The 27,281-nt window shown below is 46.2% G+C and overlaps 2 protein-coding genes across 5 annotated transcripts in view; one reads left to right on the top strand and one right to left on the bottom strand.

Moving 5' to 3' along the window:
• Window positions 1-1,356: 1,356 nt before the first annotated feature.
• TUBB2A (tubulin beta 2A class IIa) lies at window positions 1,357-16,591 on the top strand. 2 transcript variants are annotated; one of them, XM_027040188.2, is made up of 4 exons: window positions 12,633-12,792; window positions 14,077-14,185; window positions 14,541-14,651; window positions 15,335-16,591. In XM_027040188.2, the coding sequence occupies exons 1-4, from the start codon at window positions 12,736-12,738 to the stop codon at window positions 16,393-16,395; spliced, it is 1,338 nt and encodes a 445-aa protein (XP_026895989.1). In that variant the 5' UTR covers window positions 12,633-12,735; the 3' UTR covers window positions 16,396-16,591. The 2 variants fall into 2 exon arrangements, with proteins under 2 accessions (XP_026895990.1, XP_026895989.1); XM_027040189.2 differs by lacking the exons at window positions 12,633-12,792; window positions 14,077-14,185; window positions 14,541-14,651 and adding an exon at window positions 1,357-1,448.
• A 670-nt stretch (window positions 16,592-17,261) lies between these two features.
• Window positions 17,262-27,281, bottom strand: part of BPHL (biphenyl hydrolase like) — a 38,251-nt gene continuing 28,231 nt past the window's right edge. For all 3 annotated transcript variants that reach the window (XM_027040186.2, XM_027040187.2, XM_015073576.3), the window contains exon 7: window positions 17,262-17,807. In XM_027040186.2, coding sequence (XP_026895987.1) covers window positions 17,720-17,807 — 88 coding nt within the window. In that variant the 3' untranslated portion in view covers window positions 17,262-17,719. The remainder of the gene's footprint in view (window positions 17,808-27,281) is intronic.

Here is a 27,281-nt window from a genome sequence, read left to right as displayed (position 1 = left end):
TTCTGATGGACATTGGATGCTTGCAACTTTCTGAGATCAGAATGTTAGATAATTTCCCTAATGTGAGCACCATCTGGACGTGATGATACACAATGTCAGAGTCTGACTTCCTGTCTGGAAGGCGGCAGGTGACCGTCCTGGGGCTGGGACTTCCCACCGCAGTGGGCGAGGCAGGAGCCAGCGTGGTGCAAGGGTGTGGGCGGGCGCCTGGACAAGGACGTGGTCTCTTTCAGAACCGCCATATTGCCCACCCCAACCTCCCCACCCCCTTTCCTGCTGCAAATTCACAATGGAGCCTGTGCCCTCAGCGTGCCCTGCTCTGGCCACTGTCCCCAATCGGGCTCCCAGATTCCTCCTGCCTGCCCTTCCCCAACCATCCCCTGCTGGGGGCAGGGGCGACAGGCCACAGGATGTCAGTGGTAGAAAACTGTGCTGCCTGGAGGGCTGGGTGGGGTTTGCGCCAGGAGACATTGATCCCTGGAGGCAGTCTCTCAGGGCGGGGTCCAAGTGGTCCTTGGTCCTGGGTGGCAGGACCCGTGCATCAGCTGGGATGCTGTGACATTCAGCCCTGCCTGGGGGTGATGGCCTCCCCAGCATCCATAGCTTTCCCTAGAAGGGGATCTGCTGGGCTCACCCTCCTGGTTCAGTGCCCTTCCCAGCTTTGCAGTCTGTCGCCATAATATGGCCGATGCTCTGCAGATTTCCAAGCCCCTCTGCAGCAGCTGCTGGAGGAACAGGGGCTTGGGCCTATAGGACTCCTCCACTGTCTGACCACAATGGCCACTGTTCCAAGGACATGACAGGGAGAAAAGGGCCATCCTTCTTGATATTTAGGATGCTAGGCCATCATGTGTTTTTTTTTTTTCTCCCCAGTTTTGGGAGGTCATCAGTGATGAGCATGGGATCGACCCCACTGGCAGTTACCATGGAGACAGTGACTTGCAGCTGGAGAGAATCAATGTGTACTACAACGAAGCAGCTGGTGATTATTACAGTGTTTTTTGTTTGGTTTTGTTTTTTTGCCCAGTCAACCTTGCTTTGCATACCGTGGCAGACGGAATGTGCTAGGAACGTACAAATGCCAAAGACATGCTTCTTGCATTCATTTTAAATGTCAACTGGCAAAAATACACTTTATAGTTCCTTACGACTCCTGCATGTTTGCCATGACTAAGCATGCCATCATCTCTTTTAAAGCAGAAAAGCACCTCTGCTCACTTTTGCCTCAGATGCTAGAATTTTCTCTAATGATTCTGCCGTGAAAGGCACATAGAGCACAGTCTTGCCTGTGATTCCCTTGCCCACTGCAGGTCTAAGTCTGGCTCTGTTCCCCACAGGTAACAAATACGTACCTCGGGCCATCCTGGTGGATCTGGAGCCAGGCACCATGGACTCGGTCAGGTCTGGACCATTTGGCCAGATCTTCAGGCCAGACAACTTCGTGTTTGGTATGTAGTCCTGATCCATGGCAAATGGCTCAGTGAGTCTCCTTTCTCAACACTGTGGAAATCATCGTTCTTGGTGCTGAATGCTAAGGTGGAGATTGTGTGTCCATGGACAGCCTTGGGTCCTGGCCACTTCTCTGGCCCCTCTCTGGGCAGCTCAAAGAGCTGTCAGCCTGCAGAGGGCTTCTATGGTGCTCCTACTACAGAGCAGCCCGTGGCAGTAAAGAATACTGAGCAGTGATGAACCTTCCAACAGGAAGGGTAACAGGCTGCCGGTAATGTCAGAGGGCCCGAGACAGCAGGTAACCACTTCAGGAAGCCAAAGGCCAAAGGCACAGGTTGTGACCAGAAGTGGAGACAGATTGGAGCCCATCTTCTTTTTGGATCATATTGTACCCTTGCCCTTGCTTGTTTATTGATTGTACCTACATTAAGTACATTAAATACTGGATGCAGACCTGTACAAACTGGTCATGAACATGGTGCCTTTATCAGCCCCTAATGGTGCCCAAGATCACCTGCAGACGAAATGTCCTTCCCTACAATCCAAATACTAACAGCAGAGGAACAGGAAGAGTGAGATCTTAGCAACTCCGAAAAGAACCAGGACAGCTTCATATGAGTCACCAGTATGATGAGGCTGCCCAGAAGCTGATGTGGTCCGAGCTGCATTCATAGCTCATAGTCAAGAACAATCGAACTAGTTCTGAACTCAAAATCCTGTTTCATGGGGCTGCGGGGAGGGAGTCCAGGAAGAAACTTGAAATGTTTAGCCAGTGAGGCAATACCTTAGGAGTATGAAAACTGCGGGTATCTGAAAAGTGTGGAGAAGATACACATCTTTAGCTGACGAACCAAACCTGAACCAATGGCTAAATGGTATGTATCAATAGATAGGAAGGAACTTTCTAAGGAACTTTGTAGCAGACACTGTTGGTACCAGGCCATGTTCCTGTGACCTTCATTCTTCCCAGAACCCCTACTGCATGTCCTGCCCACAATGCCCCTTTGGAAGGAGGACTGTTAAAGGACAGACTAGAGGCAAAATAGGCCAGCTTTCCTGGCTCTTGGTGTGACAATTCTGGTCCCTTACAGATCCCCCACTGTGGAGCCCTGTGCCCACCCCAGTAACCTGCTTGCAAATGCAGCTTGGGGACTTCCCTTTCCTGGTTCGGTTCCTCACTACCCTCTTGCTGCTTCCTGGAACCACCTCCCTAGTAAACTTCACTCCCTAGTAAACCTTGTCTCAGGTTGGCTTGTTGGGGACTGACCTAAGACACTCACCAAAGAGGAGGTCCTGTCGTTTTTTATTGCTGTGGGATAGGTTACCACAGAGTGGCTTAAAGCATCATAATCATCTTATAGTTTCTGGGGGCAAGAGTCATGGGTCTCTGCTCATGTCCTCAACTGACCATCCTGGGCAGCTCCATCTAGAGCCCATGGCCCTCTTCCATGGCCTTGGGTGATTGGCAAAAGTCAGTTCCTCGCACTCATAGGTCTCAGGTTCCCATTTGCTTGCTGGCTGTTGATCAGAGGCCATTCTCTGATCCTAGAAGCTGCCTGATGTTGCCTGCCACCTGGACATCTCCACAACGTGGTAGCAGCTCCTTCAAGGCCAGCAGGAGAGCGTCTCTACTGCTTCAAAATTCTGATGTCTTCTTCTACTACCAGCTGGAAAAAATTCTTTGCTTTAAAGGAGTTCATGTGATTAGAGGAGGCCCACCCACATAATCTCCTTATTTTAAGGTCAGCTGACTGGAATCTTAATTATATGTGCAAAATCCCTTCACAGTAGTACCTAGATTAGTGTTTGAGTAACTGGGAAAAGGTCATGTACACCCCAGGGCCAGGTGGCTCTCAGATCTGTGTTAGAATTCTGCCCTCTCCAAATGGACAGTTTGGGGAATGGAAAGCACATGGTCTTTGAAACGTCTGGTTCTGACATTTGAATCTATGTTCACAGAGTACATGATGTTTCTACTTACTAGTTGTATGGCCTTGGGCAAGTATTCATTCTCTCTGAGCCTTAGCTTCTTTTTCCAGAAAGTGATCATAACAGTATGTACTTCAGAGGGTTATTGCAAGGATTAAATGAAATGACATATGTATAGTACTTGTCACACAATAGTGCAACAGTTGGTGCTGCAGTGAGCATCCTACTAAGGCAGGTAGGTGTTCAAGGACAGGCTATATGACTTCTTGCTAGGAATTCTGCAAAGAGGGGGCAGAGACCAAGATAGATTTATTTGGGAATTTCTTTTAATTTTAGAAAATATGATTTTCAGATCCCCTTTGGCCACAGAAGTCTATGGATCAATGTGAATGTTCTTGGAAAAGCTAATATACTTATCAAAATAAGACCTTAATTGACTGATATTAAATGTTTTTTTGGTACAGATTTTCATAAAGGGATAGAGCTTGTGTGCTCAAATTTCAGGAAGAGTAGCAAGAGGTGATAAAAAGAATTAAAAGGGAAATTTAACCACCCTTACAATTTTACTTAGGACTGGTCCCAATTCAGTAAGTTAAATTTGCAACTACAGGTGGCTATAGTGGAAATTGCTAGCTTAGGCTGGGCTCTGAGTAGCAACATAAGATTTTTTGAGGCAGCCCTGCAGGGTTGAGGGCCCATTCTAACTTTCCTTCTACATGTACTTCCTGTTTTCCTTGTCTTGCTTTTCCATCACTTCCTTTCAACTCCAAATTAAGATTGGACAGCAGGTTCTGGTCCCAGCATCTCATCAGACTTGACAGTTCATTTATTGACTCAGCTCCTAATCTTGCTGGGCCTTTTCCCTCTCTTACTATTCCTGTACTCAGTGTATAGTGGGCTCTCCCCACTATGGAAAGCCTCAGCCTGTGCACTATGTTCAGCTTCATTTCTCCAATATCAGTATTGGCATCTCAACAGGATCCAAATGCCTCATTCATTGCAAAACTATCCAATCTTAAAAGTCATCTGTGAATCAACACAGTATTCCCTGAGTTAACAGAAATTTGACTCTGAAACACCCAGTACATAGTTGTGTCTGGTTGCACATTGCTCCTCTATCCTAAAACTCACCCAAAGGCCTAACCCTCCCCTAGTCCCCCAACACACACAGAGCCACAAAGCTGTGCTTGGCCAGTGCACCCCCTGCTGGCCAGTGAGGGGAAATGACTGGTCCAAGACATCTCCCCTTTCATTTTCACCAAGGTAGTTGTGCACACAATGTGCCCCTCCCTTTCCTCTTTCAACATTCTCAGCTCTTGTTAAATCTCTCTCAGAGGATGCCTTTCCCAACATATTTGTCCCCATACCTCCTTCTTTCTTCTGGTTATCAAAAGAATCTAATTATTTCATGTTTACACTAATTGTAATATTTTTATGTTATGATATAAAAGTTAAGTTACATTTGACTAATTGACTGCTATGTTTGGTAGGTATGCAATTAAACATTTATGAATATTACTATTGTAGTATTCTTTTTATATTTTGGAGTTTTCCTCCCCACCCCATCTCAAACATTTTCTTAGGTCTTGAAAACTAGTAAGTGCTATACTTATTGTGGTAAACTTGTAAAATGGGCAAAATTGGCTTTACTGGTAATATTAAAAGAGTGGAAATAACAAATATTCCTCATAATTAAGAAAAACAAAAGACTATTGGTAGCATGTTACACAAGCATCAGACTATGAGTGTTCAACAAAATTTGGTATAGTTAAATAATAAATTTAACAACTTTCATCTACCACATATTTGAAATGCTGCCTATTACTATTTTTGTACTACATGACAATTAGGCATAAAGAATAACTGATTACAGGACTATACAGTGGCGAAGACAGTATAGTCCTGTAGCATGACAATAAATGGTATTGGGAAAATTGGTCAGCTACATGCAAAAGAATGAAACTGGACCATTTTCTTTCATACACAAAAATAAATTCAAAATGGATTAAAGACCTAAATATGAGACCTGAAACCATAGAATTCCTAGAAGAGAGCACAGGCAGTAATTTCTCTGACATCAGCTGTAGCAACGTTTTTCTAGAACTGTCTCCTAAAGCAAGGGAAACAAAAGCAAAAATAAATTATTGGGACTTCATCAAAATGAAAAGCTTCTACACAGTGAAGGAAATCATCAACTAAAAGACAACCTACTCAATGGCAGAAGATATTTGCAAATTATATATCTGATAAGGGGTTAATACCCACAATGTATAAAGAACTTACACAACTCAACACCAAAAAAAAAAAAAAAAACCACAAACAAACAATCCAATTAAAATATGGACAGAGGACTTGAATAGACATTTTCCTAAAGAAGACATACAAATGGACAACAGGTACATGAAAAGATGAGCATCACTCATCATCAGGGAAATGTGAATCAAAACCACAATGAGATATCACCTTATACCTGTCAGAATGGCTAAAATCAACAAGATAAGAAATAATAAACGTTTGCAAATATGTGGAGAAAAAGGAACCCTTGTGCATTGTTGGTGGGAATGTAAATTGGTACAGCCACTGTGGAAAACAGTATGAAGGATACTCAAAAAATTAAAAATAGAAATACTGTATGATTCAATAATTCCACTACCAGGTATTTACTCAAAGAAAATGAAAATACTGATTCTAAAAGATATATGCACCCCTATGTTTATTGCAGTATTATTTACTATAGCCAAGATATGGAAGTAACCCCGTGTCCATCCATAGGTGAATGAATAAGGAAGGTGTGGTACACACACACACATACATACACACACACACACACACACGAATATTATGCAGCCATAAAAAGGATGAGTTCATGTAATTTGTGACAATATGGATGGACCTAGACGGTATTGTGCTAAGTGAAATAAGTCAGACTAAAAAGACAAATACCCCATGATTTCACTCATATGGAGAATCTAAAAGACAAATAAATAAAAAACAGAATCAGACCTATAAATACAGAGAACAAACTGATAGTTGTCAGAGGGTAGATGGGGAGTGGGACATACAGGCTTCCAGTAAAAATAAAACAAAACAAAACTGATTACAAAAAAGTAGTAGTATTTCTACTCAGTCATAGCAAGTATTTCTGGGAATTAGTTGGGAAATCATGATGAGAGACAGTTTAGAGTTTTCTCTGAAGACTCCTGGCTGTACGATGGAGGAAGCCCCGCGCGACTATACTATTCTGTAACTTAAATGCGCTAGGTCCAATAAAGCTTTTAAAAAATGTACCTCAATATTGTAATTAAAAACAAAAGGCACTTTGTATTTTGAGTGCATTCTCCCCCTAGGTGTTTTCTGAGTGGTGGCGGTTGCTTGCAAAGACCGTTCTTTAGAAGTGTTTTATTTTATATATAAATATTTTATTTATTTATCTTTTTGAGAGAGAGTGGGGGAGGGGCAGAGAAAGGGAGAGAGAGAATCCCAAGCAGGCTCCATGCCCAGCACAGAGCCCTGTGTGGGATTCGATCTCATGACCCTGGGATCATACCCTGAGCCAAAATCAAGAGTCAGACGCTCAACCGACTGAACCACCCAAGCACCCCCAAAGACCATTCTTGAGACAGCTGTACAGCCCATGTTGGTGGTGGGCAGAGAGGGGGTGATTCCTACATTATGGGCTAAAACACTGGCAGTTTGCGTTGAGGCACTGAGAAGGCCTGGAACACCTTCCAGGATGGCAAAGCCCGGCCAGAGCTGCAGCCACTGGGCCAAGGACGCCAGGGCAACAGCTCCTGGCACTCCCTGCCTATGAGCTCTGGAAGCCTCTCCCTAGCACGCTTTCAGCAGAAGGCAGAATTATTAGGCTCTGCACAACTTAATGGCTTTCTCACCACAGGGAGGAAAATGCTGATGTCAACCTTTCCGTAATCACCATTTGCCTTGATGGTGAAACAGAACACAACTTGAGCCCTGGAGCTTCCAAGAAAATGACCAGCACCTTTTGTGCACCCAGCTTGGCCCCATGGGAGTCAGCATGGCTGGCCTCGCCCAGATTCTTTGCAACTCAGATTTTGGTGTGGAAAAAAGTCTGTATACAGAAAACAGGTGGCGAGGGAGCCAGAAAGTTGGAAATGATGAGAATAGGTTCTCTCGTGTTCCACGCCTCCTCTAGGAGCTGGTAGTGTCCTGTGGGGGTGCTCAGGCTCAGAGCTTCCTGCACGGTGTGGTAACACCCGTTGACCTGTAGGCCCTTGGGGTTTGGGAGGGGAAACAGCATTCAAATGGTGCCTCAGCTCACTGCTTGCCCAGTTCTTCTGTGTGTTTATTTCTGCAATAGTACTTTTCCTTGCTGTAATTCATCTCAGGGACTAATGGTCAAGATGATAACATGAAGGTGTGTACACAATATTATGAGGTACAAAAGAAGGAGCATCACAGAAAAAGTGACATTGGAGGTGAGCCCTGATTTATGGACAGGAGCTCCCTGGAAGGAAGGAAAGAGGGAAGGAAGGAAATAATACCAATTATAATAGCTAATATTTATATAACACGTACTATGGGGCAGGTGGTATTCTAATTGCTTTCACATATTAATTCATTTGGTCCTTGTAGCAACTCTAAGAAGTAGGTGCTATTATGATTACCACTTTACTGATGAAGCAATTGAAGCACAGAGAGGTTAAGTAACTTTCTCTCAGTCACACAGCTAATGAGTGTTAGAGTAGGATTTGCACCCACTCCATCCAGGGCCTGTGCTCTTAATTCCATCCAGGCAATGCGGGAGTGGGCTGAATGGGGGAAATTCATTCCAGTCATGTGAACAGCCCTGGGTGTGTGAAGCAGAGTTTGGAGAATCTGGTATGTTCCAGATGCTCTAGATTATGGGGAAAATGGTAACAGTTGGGAGAAGGTTACATATGTTTGAGAATTTGTAAGACTGTGATTTAGGTCGTGGCATAAAAAAATATAGTATTTCTTCATTTCTAATGTCCAAGGTGAACGTAACTGAAATGATGTTAAAAAAGAACAAACAGAAACACCCAAATGACCAGGAAAAGGAAGAAGAAAAGCACATACAGAGAAGGGTAGAAAGACACTCAATGTTCTTTAGTATTTTCTAAAATTTCTAATTTTGTAGTCAGAAAGTATGAATATGTAAAATAAGTTTTCTTACCATAATAAAATATATATGTGTATATAATGTATGTGTATATTATACACACACACACACACACACACACATACATACACACACACATATTTGTTGTTTTCTATTTTGAAAGGTCCAGATTGACAATTCTAGTAAAAGTAACACATACTGGGAATGAAACATTCTAGAAGGGGCTAAAAAACATTGCCATATATTTACTCCAAATTATTATTATCTGGTGCAAACATTTATAAACTATAACATGGTGGAAATGACATTTTCAAAGTAAGTTAAATTGGGGCTCAGACTATTTATACTTTAAGCAATCTTTTAATTTTTTATTTTTATTTATTTTATTTATTTTTATTTTACTAATTTTAAAAAATTTATTTATTTTGAGAGAGAGAGTGACCAGGGGAGGGACGAGAGAGAGGGAGAGAGAGAGAATCCCAAGCAGGCTCCATGCTATCCGTGTCATGCCTGACACGGGGCTCGAACTCACAAACCGTGAGATCATAACCTGAGAGGAAACCAAGAGTCAGACGCTTAACCGACTGAGACACCCAGGTGCCCCTATTTATTTTTATTTTAGAGAGAGAGAGCACGAGCAGGGGAGAGGGGCAGGGGGAGAGAAAGAATCTTAAGTGGGCTCCACACTAGGTGCGGAGCTGGACCCTACAACCCAGGGATCATGTCCTGAGCTAAAATCAAGAGTAGGATAATCAACTGACACCTAGGTGGTCTTTATAAAGAGGAAGCACTTTAGGTGCTTTAAGTAAATTTCCTCCATCTTCATAAAGAAATGCTTTTATTCAAAAGCATGAAGATGTGTGCTCACAGCACACATATAGCAGGCAAGGCTATTTTAGACGAGTTTCACAGGAAAGAGAAGTGGAAGTGCTTTGTCCCCTGGACCTCCTCTGAGGACACAAACAAATACACTGTGAGACTGTTCCAGAATAATTCATACAACTTTACTGCTGGAATGGCTCTTGGGTTTTCATTATTCTACTGATGCTCAAAATTTCAGAATCCCAATTAAATCTCTCTCAACCAGATCACATGTGTCGCGTTAGAGATGGCATCCACTGAGAGCAATGTTCATCATCATCCCACATCTCCAGGGTGCTTTCACAAGACTCCTCTCATGGAAGGCAGGAAATAAGAACAGCCCAGCAGAGCGAAACGTGAGATCCTGAGTCCCTCTGTAAAATGCAGGCCCGGCCCAGCCTTCTACTGGGAATTCACTCCTTTCCTTTCCAGTCTGAATTTTGTCATCATCACCCCAAAGTGCCTTCAGGGCAGGGATGGCTCAAACACTCGACAGTGACATCAAGTCCAAAGCAGGAAATGCCAGGTGGCAGGAGGATGTTGGCTCTCCTCCCCCACCACCCTGCCCAACAGCCAGAAGATCTGCTCCTTTTTTATACAGGAGCGTAGGGGAGAAAACCACCTTTCCCCAAAGCTTGCCAAAAGCCTGTTCCAGGGAAGGGGCGGATCAGTGGGCCTCGTTTCCCCTGTTATCATCTGCATGGGTGCTGTGCAGCATAGCTTTGCTGTGTGACAATGTGGTGGTGCTGGCGACGCCCACATGGAGGAGAGTTGGAGCTCACAGCCATCGGATGAGTCACCTGAGGCTGTGTGCTTCTTTGATTATATTCCAACAGACAACAGGGGCGGGGACTGGGGGAGGAGTGAGCAGAGGAGAAAGCAGGCTGGGTGCAGACTGGGTGGCGGGAGGAGGGAGCCTCGGCCAAGGACATTTGTTGCCAGTAATCCACGGGCAGTCCTCATGTGCCTGGGCCTGCTGTAATCAATGTTGTCATTTATTTATTGACTGCATGTTCACTAAACGTCCAGCTCACATTGTGTCTCACATACACAACATAACAAAAACAGATTTCCATGTTTCGGATATGGTAACAGAGGCTCAGAGAAGGTAGGTGATGTGCTTAAGGACCCAACCAAAACAAAGCAGAGGGGGCACCATCCGTGAGGGTGATCTAGCCCTCCACAGGTAGGGAAAAGCACCCCTGTCAGGGTCCCATGTCCCCAGTAAGGTCCCTATCAGGTCACATCTTCTGCTATTTGGCCCCAAGTCCCCATCTTGAAGGCAACAACAAGGCCAGAGGCAATTATCTCCAGAAAATCTTTGTGGCACTGTGCTATTGGTGAAGTTACCTGGGGCAGGGCCATTCTCTGAAGGGGACCAAGCTTGGCTGGTCATGAAGAGTCCAAGATGTCCTAGTTGGAGGCAGACATGGGGAGAAGGTAGGAGGCCAGGCCTTAGGAACCTGGGAACAGCATCAGTGGGATGGACTGTGTACTGGGGGCCCATCTGCAAGGGGAGGGAGGGGAGGAGAGAGCCTAGGAAACCCATCCCTTTCTGAGACAGGGCATCAGGCACCTGACTGGTTCTGAGAGGACCCCAAAGGACTAGCTTCTTAAAGCAGGTGTGATGAAGCCATGGCACTGCCCGCCTCTGATATATGCCCACTATTAACATGGCAAGCAGGCTTCCTACTTATAACGACAGCATCAGCTTGGTTTTATGGGGGGCAGTTTTGCTCCATAAACTTGACTTGCTTTCATATAGAGCTTCTCATTTCCTACTCACAAAGCTGGCTGCAGGGCACCTATAATTATCATCATTTTATAGTTGGAGAAACTGGCCCCAGAGAGGAAAAGAAGTATGTGCAGGGAAACAAAAACAGTCCCCAGGTCCCTGCTCACCTAGCCCAATGTTCAGGATCATCTTTGAGAATAATTAAGATTGGGTGTTACGTCAACCTGACCAAGCCTTTAAAACTCACCTGGGCTTTGTCTTTGTAGAAGGAATCTGGATGTCCTCACTTACTAGCTTTGTAGCTAGTCAGCTCTTTGAGCCTCCTTCTCCAAGCTGCGAAATTGGGAGAGTCATTACATTTACTCTAGAACAGGGCTGTTCAATAGAAATACCACATGAGTCACAAAGGTAACAAATTTTTCCAGTAGTCACTACTAGTGCAGCAGTCATTTAAAAAGGTAAAGAAAAATGAGTGAAATTAATTTTAAAAATAGATCCACAATATTATTTTGATATGTAATCAATATACAAAAGTAGTAATGGAATATTTTACAGCCTTTTAACGTGCCCAGTCCACGAAATCCAGTGAATACTTACACTTAAAGCACATCTCAATTTAGACTACCTACATTTCAAGTGTTTAGTAGTCACACGTGGTTGGTGGCCTTTGAACCAGACTGGGCAGCTCTATAAGGCTGCGGTGAGCTCCAGGTGACATACTGAATGCAAGGCACACATACCTGGGCTGATGTGTAGCTAGAATATCCTCTCTGACACACACTCTCGCACGCAGAATTTTCCACATTTAAGTGGTTTTTATGAAGAAGACCCAAAGCAGACTGAGACAAATCCAGCACCCTCCCAAACCAACCACCTTCCTCACAAGTAGAAGGAAAATGCCCTGCCATCCTTGGTTTCCTTGAACACAGTTCCCATCTGCTCTCACCGAGAAACCCCTCACTCTTCCCCACCCTGCGCCCCCTCCCCTCGTTTAGACTAGCTGCGAATTCCCACCCTAAATAGAAAAAGAATGCGGCCGGGACTCGGGGACCCTGCCTAGAGAGGCAGGCAGGAAAGCTTAGCGAACAGACCTAGAGCCCACTATCACTCCTAGTCTCCCTGCTCCAAAGGGTACTCGCTGCCTCTCGCCCTTCCGAGGAGGCGAGGACCCCTTTTGGAGGCAGCCCCTCCCCCTGGTTCCGCGACCCAGGTTTCCAGCCCCTCTCGGGTATCCAGAGTGGAAAGGTGGGTGTGGATGCAGTTTACTGAAGGACCCAGTTCAAGGGTGGGGCAGCGTCCGTGGATCGAGCCGACCGCGGCTGGCTGGGCCCGATGCCGCGACACCGCCCTTGGCCGCCGGACGAAGGTGCCGGGCGCCCTCCCCGCAGTCAGCAGTCAGGCCGGAGCGCCCCCGCACCTCGCACCGCGCCCCAGCTCCCCCTCGCGGTGCCGCAGTCCCCGCGGCGCCGCCCCCAGCTCCGCCCTCCATTACGTCATCGCAGGCCAGACCGGGGAGGGGACCAGTCCCCCCATATAAAAGGCTGGGCTGGGGGGCGGCGACTGGTCTCTGCTGCGGAGTCCGCCGGTCGCGCCGTGCACAGCTCCGAGGGCCAGCGCCTCCACCCTCTCCGCAGCCGGCACCATGCGCGAGATCGTGCACATCCAGGCGGGCCAGTGCGGCAACCAGATCGGCGCCAAGGTGGGCGCACCGCCCGGCAGGGGCTGGGCAGGGGGCGGCAGGCCCCGAGGGTGCGGACCCGGGTCAGGGGCGGCGGGACCCCAGGGTGCAGGGAAGGGGCCGGGGGGAGGCGGCGGTAGCCCGCCGGCCCGGTGGCGCATTCTCGGCGCGGCCGCCGGGCGGGGCCCAGGAAGCCACACAACCTGCCACGATGCGCGCGGCGACGCAGTTGTGTGTGCCTTTAATCAAGGCCTTTTGAAATTTCCTCGGACACGGCCCTTCTGCCAGACGTAGTCGACATTGCCCTGGATGTATTACTCTCTGAAATTTGGGTAGGGGCAGAGGTCTTATTAATCCAGTGGCCTCATGTGGAATTCAATTTGTTTATTTTCCTTTATAGTTTGAATGAAAAAAATGCAATGTCATTGGGGTGACAAGCTAGAGAGACTTCTTGTCGGGTTACAAAGACGAGGATGTTAGATAATTTCCCTAATATGAGCACCATCTGGACGTGATGATACACAATGTCAGAGTCTGACTTCCTGTCTGGAAGGCGGCAGGTGACCGTCCTGGGGCTGGGACTTCCCACCGCAGTGGGCGAGGCAGGAGCCAGCGTGGTGCAAGGGTGTGGGCGGGCGCCTGGACAAGGACGTGGTCTCTTTCAGAACCGCCATATTGCCCACCCCAACCTCCCCACCCCCTTTCCTGCTGCAAATTCACAATGGAGCCTGTGCCCTCAGCGTGCCCTGCTCTGGCCACTGTCCCCAATCGGGCTCCCAGATTCCTCCTGCCTGCCCTTCCCCAACCATCCCCTGCTGGGGGCAGGGGCGACAGGCCACAGGATGTCAGTGGTAGAAAACTGTGCTGCCTGGAGGGCTGGGTGGGGTTTGCGCCAGGAGACATTGATCCCTGGAGGCAGTCTCTCAGGGCGGGGTCCAAGTGGTCCTTGGTCCTGGGTGGCAGGACCCGTGCATCAGCTGGGATGCTGTGACATTCAGCCCTGCCTGGGGGTGATGGCCTCCCCAGCATCCATAGCTTTCCCTAGAAGGGGATCTGCTGGGCTCACCCTCCTGGTTCAGTGCCCTTCCCAGCTTTGCAGTCTGTCGCCATAATATGGCCGATGCTCTGCAGATTTCCAAGCCCCTCTGCAGCAGCTGCTGGAGGAACAGGGGCTTGGGCCTATAGGACTCCTCCACTGTCTGACCACAATGGCCACTGTTCCAAGGACATGACAGGGAGAAAAGGGCCATCCTTCTTGATATTTAGGATGCTAGGCCATCATGTGTTTTTTTTTTTTCTCCCCAGTTTTGGGAGGTCATCAGTGATGAGCATGGGATCGACCCCACTGGCAGTTACCATGGAGACAGTGACTTGCAGCTGGAGAGAATCAATGTGTACTACAACGAAGCTGCTGGTGATTATTACAGTGTTTTTTGTTTGGTTTTGTTTTTTTGCCCAGTCAACCTTGCTTTGCATACCGTGGCAGACGGAATGTGCTAGGAACGTACAAATGCCAAAGACATGCTTCTTGCATTCATTTTAAATGTCAACTGGCAAAAATACACTTTATAGTTCCTTACGACTCCTGCATGTTTGCCATGACTAAGCATGCCATCATCTCTTTTAAAGCAGAAAAGCACCTCTGCTCACTTTTGCCTCAGATGCTAGAATTTTCTCTAATGATTCTGCCGTGAAAGGCACATAGAGCACAGTCTTGCCTGTGATTCCCTTGCCCACTGCAGGTCTAAGTCTGGCTCTGTTCCCCACAGGTAACAAATACGTACCTCGGGCCATCCTGGTGGATCTGGAGCCAGGCACCATGGACTCGGTCAGGTCTGGACCATTTGGCCAGATCTTCAGGCCAGACAACTTCGTGTTCGGTATGTAGTCCTGATCCATGGCAAATGGCTCAGTGAGTCTCCTTTCTCAACACTGTGGAAATCATCGTTCTTGGTGCTGAATGCTAAGGTGGAGATTGTGTGTCCATGGACAGCCTTGGGTCCTGGCCACTTCTCTGGCCCCTCTCTGGGCAGCTCAAAGAGCTGTCAGCCTGCAGAGGGCTTCTATGGTGCTCCTACTACAGAGCAGCCCGTGGCAGTAAAGAATACTGAGCAGTGATGAACCTTCCAACAGGAAGGGTAACAGGCTGCCGGTAATGTCAGAGGGCCCGAGACAGCAGGTAACCACTTCAGGAAGCCAAAGGCCAAAGGCACAGGTTGTGACCAGAAGTGGAGACAGATTGGAGCCCATCTTCTTTTTGGATCATATTGTACCCTTGCCCTTGCCTGTTTATTAAACCTATTCACAGAAGCTTCCTGTTCCTAATTTTAAAACCAGTTGGGTTTTGTTAAACCGTCTTCTTGATCAGTTAATAACTCCATATGAATAAACTTGCTTATGATCTCCAGTGTTTTTGAAGATCATGGATGTATAGAAAATTTTCTGTAAGAAAGCATATCTAAAAGAGAAGAATCTGCAATTCCAAGATTAGTCTATAGTCAAAATGAAAGAATTCAGATTTCCTTATGTTTTAGTGTCTAATATTCTCCTTTCCCTCTGGCAGGCCAGAGCGGTGCTGGAAACAACTGGGCAAAGGGCCACTACACAGAGGGAGCCGAGCTGGTCGACTCGGTCCTGGACGTGGTGAGGAAGGAATCAGAAAGCTGTGACTGTCTGCAGGGCTTCCAGCTGACCCACTCGCTGGGGGGCGGCACAGGGTCTGGGATGGGCACCCTGCTCATCAGCAAGATCCGGGAGGAGTACCCCGACCGCATCATGAACACCTTCAGCGTCATGCCCTCGCCCAAGGTGTCAGACACGGTGGTCGAGCCCTACAACGCCACCCTGTCGGTGCACCAGCTGGTGGAGAACACAGATGAAACCTACTCCATTGACAACGAGGCGCTGTACGACATCTGCTTCCGTACCCTGAAACTGACCACCCCCACGTACGGCGACCTCAACCACCTGGTGTCGGCCACCATGAGCGGGGTCACCACCTGCCTGCGCTTCCCGGGCCAGCTGAACGCCGACCTGCGCAAGCTGGCCGTGAACATGGTGCCCTTCCCGCGCCTGCACTTCTTCATGCCCGGCTTCGCGCCGCTCACCAGCCGGGGCAGCCAGCAGTACCGCGCGCTGACGGTGCCCGAGCTGACCCAGCAGATGTTCGACTCCAAGAACATGATGGCCGCGTGCGACCCGCGCCACGGCCGCTACCTGACCGTGGCTGCCATCTTCCGCGGCCGCATGTCCATGAAGGAGGTGGACGAGCAGATGCTCAACGTGCAGAACAAGAACAGCAGCTACTTCGTCGAGTGGATCCCCAACAACGTGAAGACAGCCGTGTGCGACATCCCGCCGCGCGGCCTCAAGATGTCGGCCACCTTCATCGGCAACAGCACGGCCATCCAGGAGCTGTTCAAGCGCATCTCGGAGCAGTTCACGGCCATGTTCCGGCGCAAGGCCTTCCTGCACTGGTACACGGGCGAGGGCATGGATGAGATGGAGTTCACCGAAGCCGAGAGCAACATGAACGACCTGGTGTCCGAGTACCAGCAGTACCAGGACGCCACGGCCGACGAGCAGGGTGAGTTCGAGGAGGAGGAGGGCGAGGACGAGGCTTAAGGACTTCTCAAATACATCGTGCATCTTTAGTGAACTTCTGTTGTCCTCAATCAAGCATGGTCTTTCTATTTGTATACTATGGTGCTCAGTTTTGCCTCTGTCAGAAATTCACACTGTTGATGTAATAATGTGGAACTCCTAAAAATTACAGTATTGTCTAAGATATCTATACTAATAAAAAAGCATGTGTCTAAAACTGTGTGGTCTCTTTTTTCATTTCAGGTAATTTTTATTCCACTAAATGCTTTTTTTGGTTTTTAACTCACTACATCTTATCTTTTTTTTTCTTTTTTAATATTTATTTGAGAGAGAGTGTGCGCACAAGTGGTGTAGGGGCAGAGGGAGAGGGAGAGAGGATTCCAAGCAGGCTCTGCACTGTTAGGGCAGAACTGGACACCAGGCTCAACATCCAGAACAGTGAGCTCATGACTGAGCCACCCGGGTGCCCTTCCAGTAAATGCTTCTGGGTTTAGTCATCTTAACAAAATTGGATTTTTGTTAAGTATTTTTAAGTTAATGGCTTCTCTGCTCTTTTAATAAAGACAGATATAAAGACATATTTTTCATTTTCACTGACCCCAAGTATTAAAGTAAATGAATCCAGTAAACATGTCCAGGAGTGAATCGAGATTTAAGGACAAAGCAAACCTTCCTCCCTTACTTGCTGTAGTTCCAGCAACCCTTGTGAAAATGTAGTATGGAGGGTCGTGTTTCTCTACTTTGAACAATGTGATAAACACAAGTAAAAAGACCAGCGAAAACTTGTACCTCTCAGATAAAAAGTACAGCATAAATTCAAGATTCAATGTACCCTGAAATAATAGTGATAAATACTCCAAATGCTTCACCTAAGATACGAGAGAAAGTAAATCACAACCAGAATTTATTTTAACTAATGGTAGAATTCACAACTTAATGTTTAAAAAATCAGATCTAATTTTTGTAGCCTTTATAGCTACAAGACTTTAAGTTTGTTTGTGTTTATTCACTTATTTAGAGGGAGTATGAGGGGAGGAGGGGCAGAGAAAGTATCCCAAGCAGGCTCTGAGCTGTCAGCACAGAGCAGGATGCAGGGCTCGAACTCATGAACCACAAGATCGTGACCTGAGCTGAAATCCAGAAGCAGACACTTAATCCACTGAGCCACCCAGATGCCCCTAGAAGACGTTTTAATAGGTCATTATTTGTGTATGTCTGAGAGTACTTTGCAGGGAGTAGAAAGCATGGGAGGCAGGTGAGGTGAGGTGTGACGGGTGTGTTTCACAGGTGGCAACAGGCTGAAGCCCCACACTAAGGAATGCCCAGCTCCCAGCAGTGGGCATTCTTATTGTAAGAAGTCTTCTGCTAACTTATTGAATTCATTTGCAAAACGTAGATGCAGGTTGTGTTTGCCTTCTGGCATCAAATGCAACCTAAAAAAAAAAAAAGCACTTATGATTAATGGCACACAATTTAATCAAACTCTTACCCTTTCTAACATTTCATGAAAATCTGAAGTGGAAAACCGCCCCTTCTTTTCATGACTACTATTGGGGAGAAAACATAAGATACGTAATACAAACTTTCCCCGAATATAGACTTAAGGGTGAAAGCTTCTTGGGCGTTGACTTAACAGAGCACACACATGGCAACTGTTGGAACTGTATCCTGTAACAAAGAGTTTGACTTTAAATCTGATGAGAGTGGGGGATGTGATTTGGTCATTACCTAGGGAGAAAAAAAAATCCATTTTAATAAGGTTGACTTTAAGAAAGAAGGTTGAGGAGATGATAAAAATACGAAATGTCCAGACTCCACTGGATTGGAACAGGTGAGCTTCTTGGGGTTTCCTACAGTGAAAGCCCAAATCAGAAATCACAGCCCCCACCAGCCTGTTGTTTAAAATCACTCAGTCATTTTTGGAGGATTGACTAAGTCTGGATACAAGCCACCAGACAAAGGGCAAGTTAAGTGTTCCTTAGGATTGTGAGGGCAGCTGGAGGCGGCATCAGCAACGCTTTGTTCTGCAGCTGTCACAACATGTCTTGTGGCAAACCTCACTGTGCTCATGAGACTTCTTTCAATAAGCTTTTGGTCAAAAGTGGCTGGTTGCAATTTCTTTAATAAAAGCAGTCTTCTCTGAGTTCTGCATTTATTGGCTATAAAAGCGCAGAAATAATAAAAATTTTAAACAAAGCTTTTAGGATATAAGCACAAGTTCAAGCTATTTTATATACAGTAACAATAGGGACATTAAAAGGGTCATACTGGGGCAAATTGCCTAATTCTCTGACCTTTCAGCAACTGGGGTTTGAGAGCTCTAAGAACTTCAGTGAGCACTAAGGAGGATTTGCAGGGAAAAGGAGCTGGGGAATAGAGCTGTCCTTGGACAATGTTGGACCCCCTGCAACTCCACCACACTGGGTGTGAGGTAGGTGTATGTAGATACACATGATAATCTACTTGAAAAAGGATATATTGTTGGCATCTTTCTGAGGCCATGGGGAAAGCTAATAATGCCATTAATAGCCAGAACACTCCAAATTCAATTTTAATGTGGTTCAGGAAATAAAGGATAAGCTGCACCAACCCCAAAGACAGGACCCCAGTTGTGCTACACAAGGAACAAGGGCTTGCAGGGATGCTCAGGGTCTCCATTTTTAGAAGGCAGAAAATAACAAACTGCAAGGATATTGAAAGGTCATAGAAGGACATGTCTAGGCTAAACTGAATGTATACTAACTGAACTCTGAAGCAGAGGAACCCCGACCTGCCAAAGCTGGACGTTTTCCTTCGTGGGTAGTCAAGCTGGTTATCACACGCTCTACCCTGTTGCTACAATTTTCTCAGGATTCCCAAGGAAGAAGAGACACGTACTGTGAATCTCTTCTGTTTTTTAGCCTGTGCTCCTGCACTATTCATGTGGTAATCTCTATAGGTCTCAGGTAAAGAAAAACTAGGTCCCCTTCATTAAAAATAGTGGAGGGCTGTTTTGAGGCATCTACATTCAGAACTGCACTGGACTGTGGATAGGTGGGTGGATGGATGGGGTTATGAAGAAAATCACTCTTCTCCTTGATACATTTGGGAGGTCATTTCAAGGTCCTTAGTATATCCTTGGCCTTTAGGTCTGACACAGGATTCACTACACTTAACACTTACCAAGTGTACCTCTTTGGGAACAGTCACCTGGACAGGCATAAATATGTAGATGTCAAGGCAATGTAGCAGTGTACTGCTGAGGGAGCTTCTCACCCAAATAACAAAAGGAACTAATCCCATGCTCTGTGTTTTCAAACAACCACATTTTCCAGGAAAACCAGTAGCAAGTCCCCCACAATCAAACACATGGCTCAGCTGGAAATGAAGGGGCCTCCTGCTTGCTGGGGCCGGCTCCTGCCTGCATTTGGCTCCTTTAGAAAAAGAGATGTGACTCTAGATCTTCTCAGCAACAGAAATGTGTCTAATCCCACAGTGTAAATTCAGTGGTGGTTTTACCTCTGCTTGAGAACACTCCTTCCAGGATGCTCTTCACAGATGAGGTGACGAAGGAGAAACACGCTGGCCCCACTATATTACCTCTCCTTCCTCAGTCTAACCTTCTACAGCTTTCAAGTTAAGCTCGGAGAGCTACAGACAGGAACAGGCAATAAGTAATGCACTATAGTTTTTTCCTTCACTTTGGATATGATAAACCTCTACATCATACATGAACCCATAAAGTTGTTAGTTAAGTCTGAGCATTTCTGTTTTAACCAAAAACCAAAGTACTCGTTCTTTGTACCTGGAGCTCTTCCCCTATGAAAACTGGACAGCAATGTGACTCACAGGTAGGCCTTCTCTCTTTCAGGCATTCCTCCCCAGGCCATCCAAACCTGGCTGCCAACAACATCGCCTTTCAATTCTTTATTCTCTGCTTGCTATCTATCGATCTATCTATCCATCTATTTACTATGTTCTTTATTTTGAGAGAGACAGCGTGAGCACGGGGGGGGGGGGGGGGGGGGACACAGGGAGAGAAGAACAAAGGATCCGAAGCAGGCTCTGTGCTGACAGCAGTGAACCTGATGCAGGTCTCCAACTCACAAACTATGAGATCATGACCTGAGCCGAAGTCGGAGGCTCAACCGACTGAGCCACCCAGGCGTCCTCTCTGTTCCTTTTAGAGAGCCCATCTAAGAAAAGGGTGATAATGGATGGGCCATAATTCCCTTCAAACTGGTAAAGCAGGGGTGTAGAGCATGGCCTCCCAGCCTGCATCTTCCCCAGCAGGCTCTCTCCTCTCAGCCAGAGGGCAGCCAGGCCCAAGTAGATGTTTGGGAAAGGCGGAAGTAGAGATCTTGCTGCGAAGTTTCTTCTCTCAAATGCAACCTTGTCTCAAGCATTAGAAAGAAACAAAACTTCCTCAGAGGCTGTTTTTCTAGTAATGCCACCGCTAGGAACAGACCCCTCTGGGCTATCGGGGTCTACCAGATGGATGCTTGTAACTCGTGTGTGGAGACACAAGCCTTGCCAAACCTGGGGGATTACAAGGGCCAAGTAGGGGCCTTCTGACTGGACTGAGAGCTTTCTTTGGGTCACAGCTGCATGTTATTGGAGGTGATACCACAGGGTTAAAGGCATGGGCAGTATGGGGTCAGGACATGTCCAATCTAATCAACATGGGATCTATACTAGCAAGTTACTTCATCTCCTGAAACCACAATTCCTCATCTGGAAAAGGGGGATGAGTAACAGCATCTACCCCCATAGGATTATTCTGATGACAAAATGCATATGAGGCTCATAGTACGGGATCTCTAGGCACACAGTGACCAATAAATGTTTGCTATTGTTTTCTTATTCTTATTGAATTGTACTTTACAATGTGCAAAAGTCCCTACAAAGGTTCTAATTATGTATGGCATATTAATGAAATGCTCTGACTTGGGAGCATAATCTATTTACATTTGGCTAACACAATCCACTCCAGTTGGAGAGATTTTACAACATGTCACGGTAAGTCTTGTCTAGAAAGGATGAGACCCCACTCTCACTACAATGCAAAGGATTCAGCTTTGTAAGGATGAGCCTAATCCTGTTTGGAGTTAATCTTGTAACCTGACCCTAAGTGGGATCTTGAGCTGATTGCTTTCCCTTCAACCACAGCAGCAAACAGTTAGAGATGAGGCACTAGAGGGAGCACCTGCAGGAGGAAGGGATGGGGAGAGCTAGAGAGAAAGTCATCCGGGGCAGTTAGAGGGGAGGGCACATCTCCCCTCCCCTGTCACATATTTGGGGTTGGCCTAGAAGTGGAAGCCAAGGCAGCCATCCCTGCTTACTGTCCACCTACTCCCAGTAACCTGGCTCACTTTACCACAGAGCTAAAAACAAACCTTTGTCCTCAGCATGAATCTCTGTCACCTAGGTCAATTCATCTCACCCCCGCTCATGTGCATCTCCTCCTGGCCTGCACTGGAGGTCTGGGGCCATCTGACCTCTGATGGCCAGACTTGAAGAGCTCAGGAAGCTACAGAGAGAAGTCCCTTCCTCTCTTCTTCCCTTCCATGAGTCAGAGGACAGAACCTGGCCCACTGCCTAGACAACCTAATCACGTGTACCCTCACTGCCAGCCTGCTGGCACATCCTCCAGTGAACCTACCACAGGCCAAGACCTCTGTGGAGAATGCCTGTACCTTTGCCCTCCCCACTGTGATGGTTGGTTTTATGTGTAAACTTGACTGAGCCATGGATGCCCAGATATTTGATCAAACATTGTTCCGGGTGTTTCCGTGAAGGTGTTTTTGGATGAGATTAACATTTAAATCATTAGAATTCAGTGAAGTAGATTGTCCTCCCTGATATAGGTGGGCCACATCCAATCAGTTGAAGGTCTGAATAGAAGAAAAAGGCTGGTCCCCCCCCAGATAAGAGGAAATGCTTCCTGCCTGACTGCCTTCAAACTGAGACATCAACTTTTTCTTGCTTTTGGACTCAAACTGAAACACTGACTCTTTCTGGTTCTCAGGCCTTCGGTCACACTGGAACCACACCATTGGCTCTCTCAGGTCTCCAGTTTGCTAGATGTTCCAGCTTGCCCACTGAAGATCTTGGACTTCTCAGCTTCCATAATTTCACGAGCCAATTCCTATTCCATATAGTAAATCAACCTGTGTGTGTGTTATTTTCTTTTAAAATTTTTTAAAATGTTTTTATTTATTTTTGAGAGAGAGAGAGACAGAGCATGATCAGGGGAGGGGCAGAGAGAGAGAGGGGGAGACACAGAACCCGAAGCAGGCTCCTGGCTCTGAGCTGTCAGCACAGAGCCTGACACGGGGCCCGAACTCATGGACTGTGAGATCATGAGCTGAGCTGAAGTCAGACACCCAACCAACTGAACCACCCAGGAGCCCCTGTGTGTGTGTGTTATGTGTATCCTATTGGTTCTGTTTCTCTGGAGAACGCTAATACACCCACACACCTGTACTGACAATGGTGCTGAAAATCGGGTCGAGGGCAGCTTGCCACTGACCTACTCACAAGCCACACCCCAGCTGTCTCCTCGGGCCCCTGATCACCTGAACCCACAGCAGCATTCCACCCACAGAAGTGGCAGCTACTGCATACTGAGCTCCTATTAAATCTTAAATGTACAAACAAATGACAGGTATCATCACCATCTTACACACAGGGAAACAGAGGTATAGAAACAGATGCACACTGCTGAAGGGCACACACTTAGTGACAGAGCCAGCACTCAGACCTGGGTCCATCTCCTTCCCTGCCAGGGCATGTAACCACTGCTATGAAGGGTTCCAGGACTCCAACACACCAGTTCTGCATTCCAGGAAAGACTCCATTTTCCACCTCTCCCCTTTCGTTGACATTGAACCCCAGCTCTTTGCACACTTTACCCATCATTCTTTCCCACCTGACCTGGCTCTCTGGCCCTGGTCTCAGAACATGCAGTTGGGACTCTGCACCACACTTTTTGGGACTGAGTCACCAGTCAATGGCCCTTGTGTGCCTCTCATGTTCTCTTTCTTTCAAAGTGTACTAAGCACTTTAAAATGCACTAGACCACATTCTGGGACTGGTGCTGACATGCTCAGCAGGAGGAATATTAAATTTACATGCTAGCAGCGGTTAAAAAGGACCAGGTGATCCCAAAAAGATAAGTAATTGGAGGAGGATACATCTGAGTTGCTACCTGAGGGATGAGCACACTTGGCCAGGCCACAGAAGGGGCTGAGGGCTGGAAGGGGATTCCAGGCAAGGTGCTGGTCATCTGCAGCTGGGTCTGAAACCCAGACCCTCGTCTCCGCTGGTCCTCTCATTCCCAAGATCGGAGCACCTCCACAGAAACATAGGATTATGCCCTGACCTGCATCGTCTACGAATCCACATGCTGAAGTCCTAACCCCCACGACCTCAAAGTGTGACTTATTTGGATAGAAGATCTTTAAAGAGGCGATTAATGAGATCATATGAGTGGGCCCCAATCCAATGTGACTGGTATCCTTATAAGAGGAGATGAAGGCACATACACAGAGGGAAGACCACGTAAGGATACAGGAAGAAGAACTATCCATAAGCCAAGGAAAGAAGCATAAGAAGAAATCAACCCTGCTGATACCCTGATCTCAGATTTCCAGCCTCCAGAACTCTGACGGAATAGATTTCTACTGTTTACGCCGCCCAGTGTGATACTTGTTACAGCGGCCCCAGCTGACCAGTATACACTGTAAGCACACATGTAGCTTACTCAGCTGTGTAGTCACATCCTCTTCTGAGCTGGCTCAGCCCCACTGCCTCCTGGGCCCATCCACTGCAACCCCAAAGGGTTCTGATGGACGCCAACCTCTGCTCAACACAAATCCTCCGAAAGCGAGCCAGGGCTGACCTTAGGGTGATGCCCAAGAAGAAGCTAGCTAGCCAGGGAGGTGGTGAGCCACATCAGGGCTTTTCAGTCTAGGAGGGAGGGCTGGATGAGCAGGGAATGCACAGGGGCTGAGGCAGAACAAGAAGAATCAAAGGGACAGGTCTGCTCCCCATCGCTGCTATTATCAGAATAGCTCTTATTTATGTTTTGTATCTTGGACTCCTGCACCAGAGTTTATTAGGAGGAACGGTTCAGCTAAAAACAAATTTTAAAACCACTGAACCCGAATGATCTTTAAGGCCTTTTCGCTTCCAAGAGAGTCTACCATTGTTCCTCACATACACATACACAAAAAGAGAGACAAATTGACATAGGAAGCAGGCCTGCTGAACAACCCTGCCCTTCCTTTAGCCTCCTTTTTTTTTTTTTTAAATGTTTATTTATGTTTCAGAGAGAGAGAGAAAGAGAGCAGGGTTGGGGGGGAAGCAGAGAGAGAGAGGGGGACAGAGGATCTGAAGCAGGCTCTTTGCTGACAGCAGAGAGCCCAATGCGGAGCTCGAACTCACAAACTGTGAGATCATTACCTGAGCTGAAGTCAGACCCTTAACCTACTGAGCCACCCAGCACCCCCCATTTGGCCTCCTTCTGAGAGAAAGGCATTTGTTTCATATGTAATACCTGTTGATATAATCTCTGAAGGGATAGACTGTATCCTTAAATTTAATTATAAATGTACCTAGCAAGATAATGAAATATTAAGTTCACTGGGAACCTGCCACTCTAACCTGCTTCCCTGTTGTCAAATGGCTGAATCTCAAAGGACTCTGGTGCTCAAAGAACCCATTTTCCTTTTGTGGGGTCCAAAATAAACCACCTGTGTTCCAGGTGGGTTCATATTCATGTCCAACATAAAGGGGTCTTTTAGCAGACGAAGGTGAGAGGTATAAAATGCAAACTAGTTGAAGACAATCATTGCCAATAACACTTCACCTTCAACTCACTTGTTCCAAAGAATACTGCTCTAAAAAAATGATCTTTCACAAAATAGTCCACTGAAATAATTAACATCTGAACGGGAAGGGAAAAATTTTTTCCCATACTGATGTATTCTGTTGCTAGGAGATGGGTTTAGAACAGAATTCCTAAATTAAACTTTCTTGCAGACTGACTTTTATTGAACCTGGTTTTCTGAGGGAACACACTGCATTTACCATGAGCGTCAGTGTGCAAAACCTGTCATTTCTGAAGCTAGAAGATAATTAACCAGGTCAGCAAGTATATAATCCAGGCATCTTACCATCATATTAAAATAAGAGTATGTTTATGAGAGGCAGCTGTGCTGTGGGGGAAAAGTGCTATATTAGAAGGGGAAAAAAAAATCTAGGATTTGTCATTTACTAGCTATGCAACCTTAGAAGATTGCTTAACATCTCTTAGCCTTGATTTTTCTCATCTGTAAATGGGGACAATATTTTTTCATAAGTTTGTTATGAAGAGTTATTAGATATTGTATGTAAAATGCCCTTTAAAATATATAATGCTATATGGATATAAAAATTATACAGTTTTATAATAATTATATGTTACTGTAGAATAAGAAGCATGTCCCCTACATTTAAATATTCTTTAAGAAATCTGTTGAAATGTATCATGGAATAATATGATTAAGAAGCAGTGGATGGCTGTTGCACCTGGGTGGCTCAGCCATCTGAGCGTCTGACTTCGGCTCAGGTCATGGTCTTGCAGTTTGTGAGTTCAAGCCCCACATTGGGCTCTCTGCTGTCAGGGCAGAGCCCACTTCAGATCCTATGTTCCCCTCCCTCTGCCCCTACCCCACGTTCACTCTTTCAAAAATAAATAAACATTAAAAAAAAAAAGAAGTAGTGGATGGCTTATACCACACACAAAGATAAATTCAAAATGGATTAAGGACCTAAATGTGAGGCCTAAAACTATAAAATCCTAGCAGAAAACACAGGCAGTAATTTCTCTGACATGGACATAGCAACTTCTTACTAATATGTCTCCTGAGGCAAGGGAACAAAAGCAAAAATAAACTATTGGGACTACATCTAGATAAAAAGCTTCTGCACAGGGGGACCTGGGTGGCTCAGTTGGTTGGGCGACTGACTTCGGCTCAGGTCATGATCTCACAGTTCATGAGTTCCAGCCCCACGTCGGGCTCTGTGCTGACAGCTCAGAACCTGGAACCTACTTCGTATTCTGTGTCTCCCCCTCTCTCTACCTCTCCCCTGCTCACACTCTGTGTCTCTCTGCCTCTCAATAATAATAAATGTTAAAAAAAAAAAATTAAAAAGCTTCTGCACAGCAAAGGAAATGATCAACAAAACAAAAAGACAATCTACTGAATGAGAGAAGACATTTGCAAGTGATATATCTGATAAAGGGTTAGTATCCAAAATATGTAAAGAACTTATAAACTCAGCATCCAAAAAACAAATAATCCAATTAAAAAATAAGGCAGAAGACATGAACAGACATTTCTCCAAAGAAGATATCCAGATGGCCAACAGACATGCAAAGATGCATCACTCACCATCAGGGAAATGCAAATCAAAAAATTACAGGGAGATATCACTTCACACCTGTCAGAATGGCTAAAATCAACAACTCAAGAAACAACAGGTGTTGGCGAGGATGTAGAGAAAGGGGAGTTCTCTTGTTCTGTTGGTGGAAATGCAAACTGATACAGCTACTCTGGAAAACAGTACGGAGTTTCCTCAAAAAGTTAAAAATGGAACTACCCCACCCTAGTAATCACACTACTGAGTATTTATCCCAAAGAATACAAGAACACTCATTCAAAGAGATACATGCATTATATGTTTATAGTAGCATTATTTACAGTAGCCAAATTATAGAAGCAACCCACGAGTCCATCGACTGGTGAACGGATAAAGAAGAGGTGGTATATACACACAATGGAGTATTTTTCAGTTGTAAAAAGAACAAAATCTTGTCATTTGCAAGATGGATCTAGAGAGTATAATGCCAAGTGAAATAAGCCAGTCAGAGAAAAACAAAT

The sequence above is a fragment of the Acinonyx jubatus genome, chromosome B2 (assembly GCF_027475565.1).
Source record: "Acinonyx jubatus isolate Ajub_Pintada_27869175 chromosome B2, VMU_Ajub_asm_v1.0, whole genome shotgun sequence".
Lineage (NCBI taxonomy): Eukaryota > Metazoa > Chordata > Mammalia > Carnivora > Felidae > Acinonyx > Acinonyx jubatus.
The sequence above is the reverse complement of the archived record's forward strand: the minus strand, read 5'-3'. Positions and strand labels throughout refer to the sequence as shown.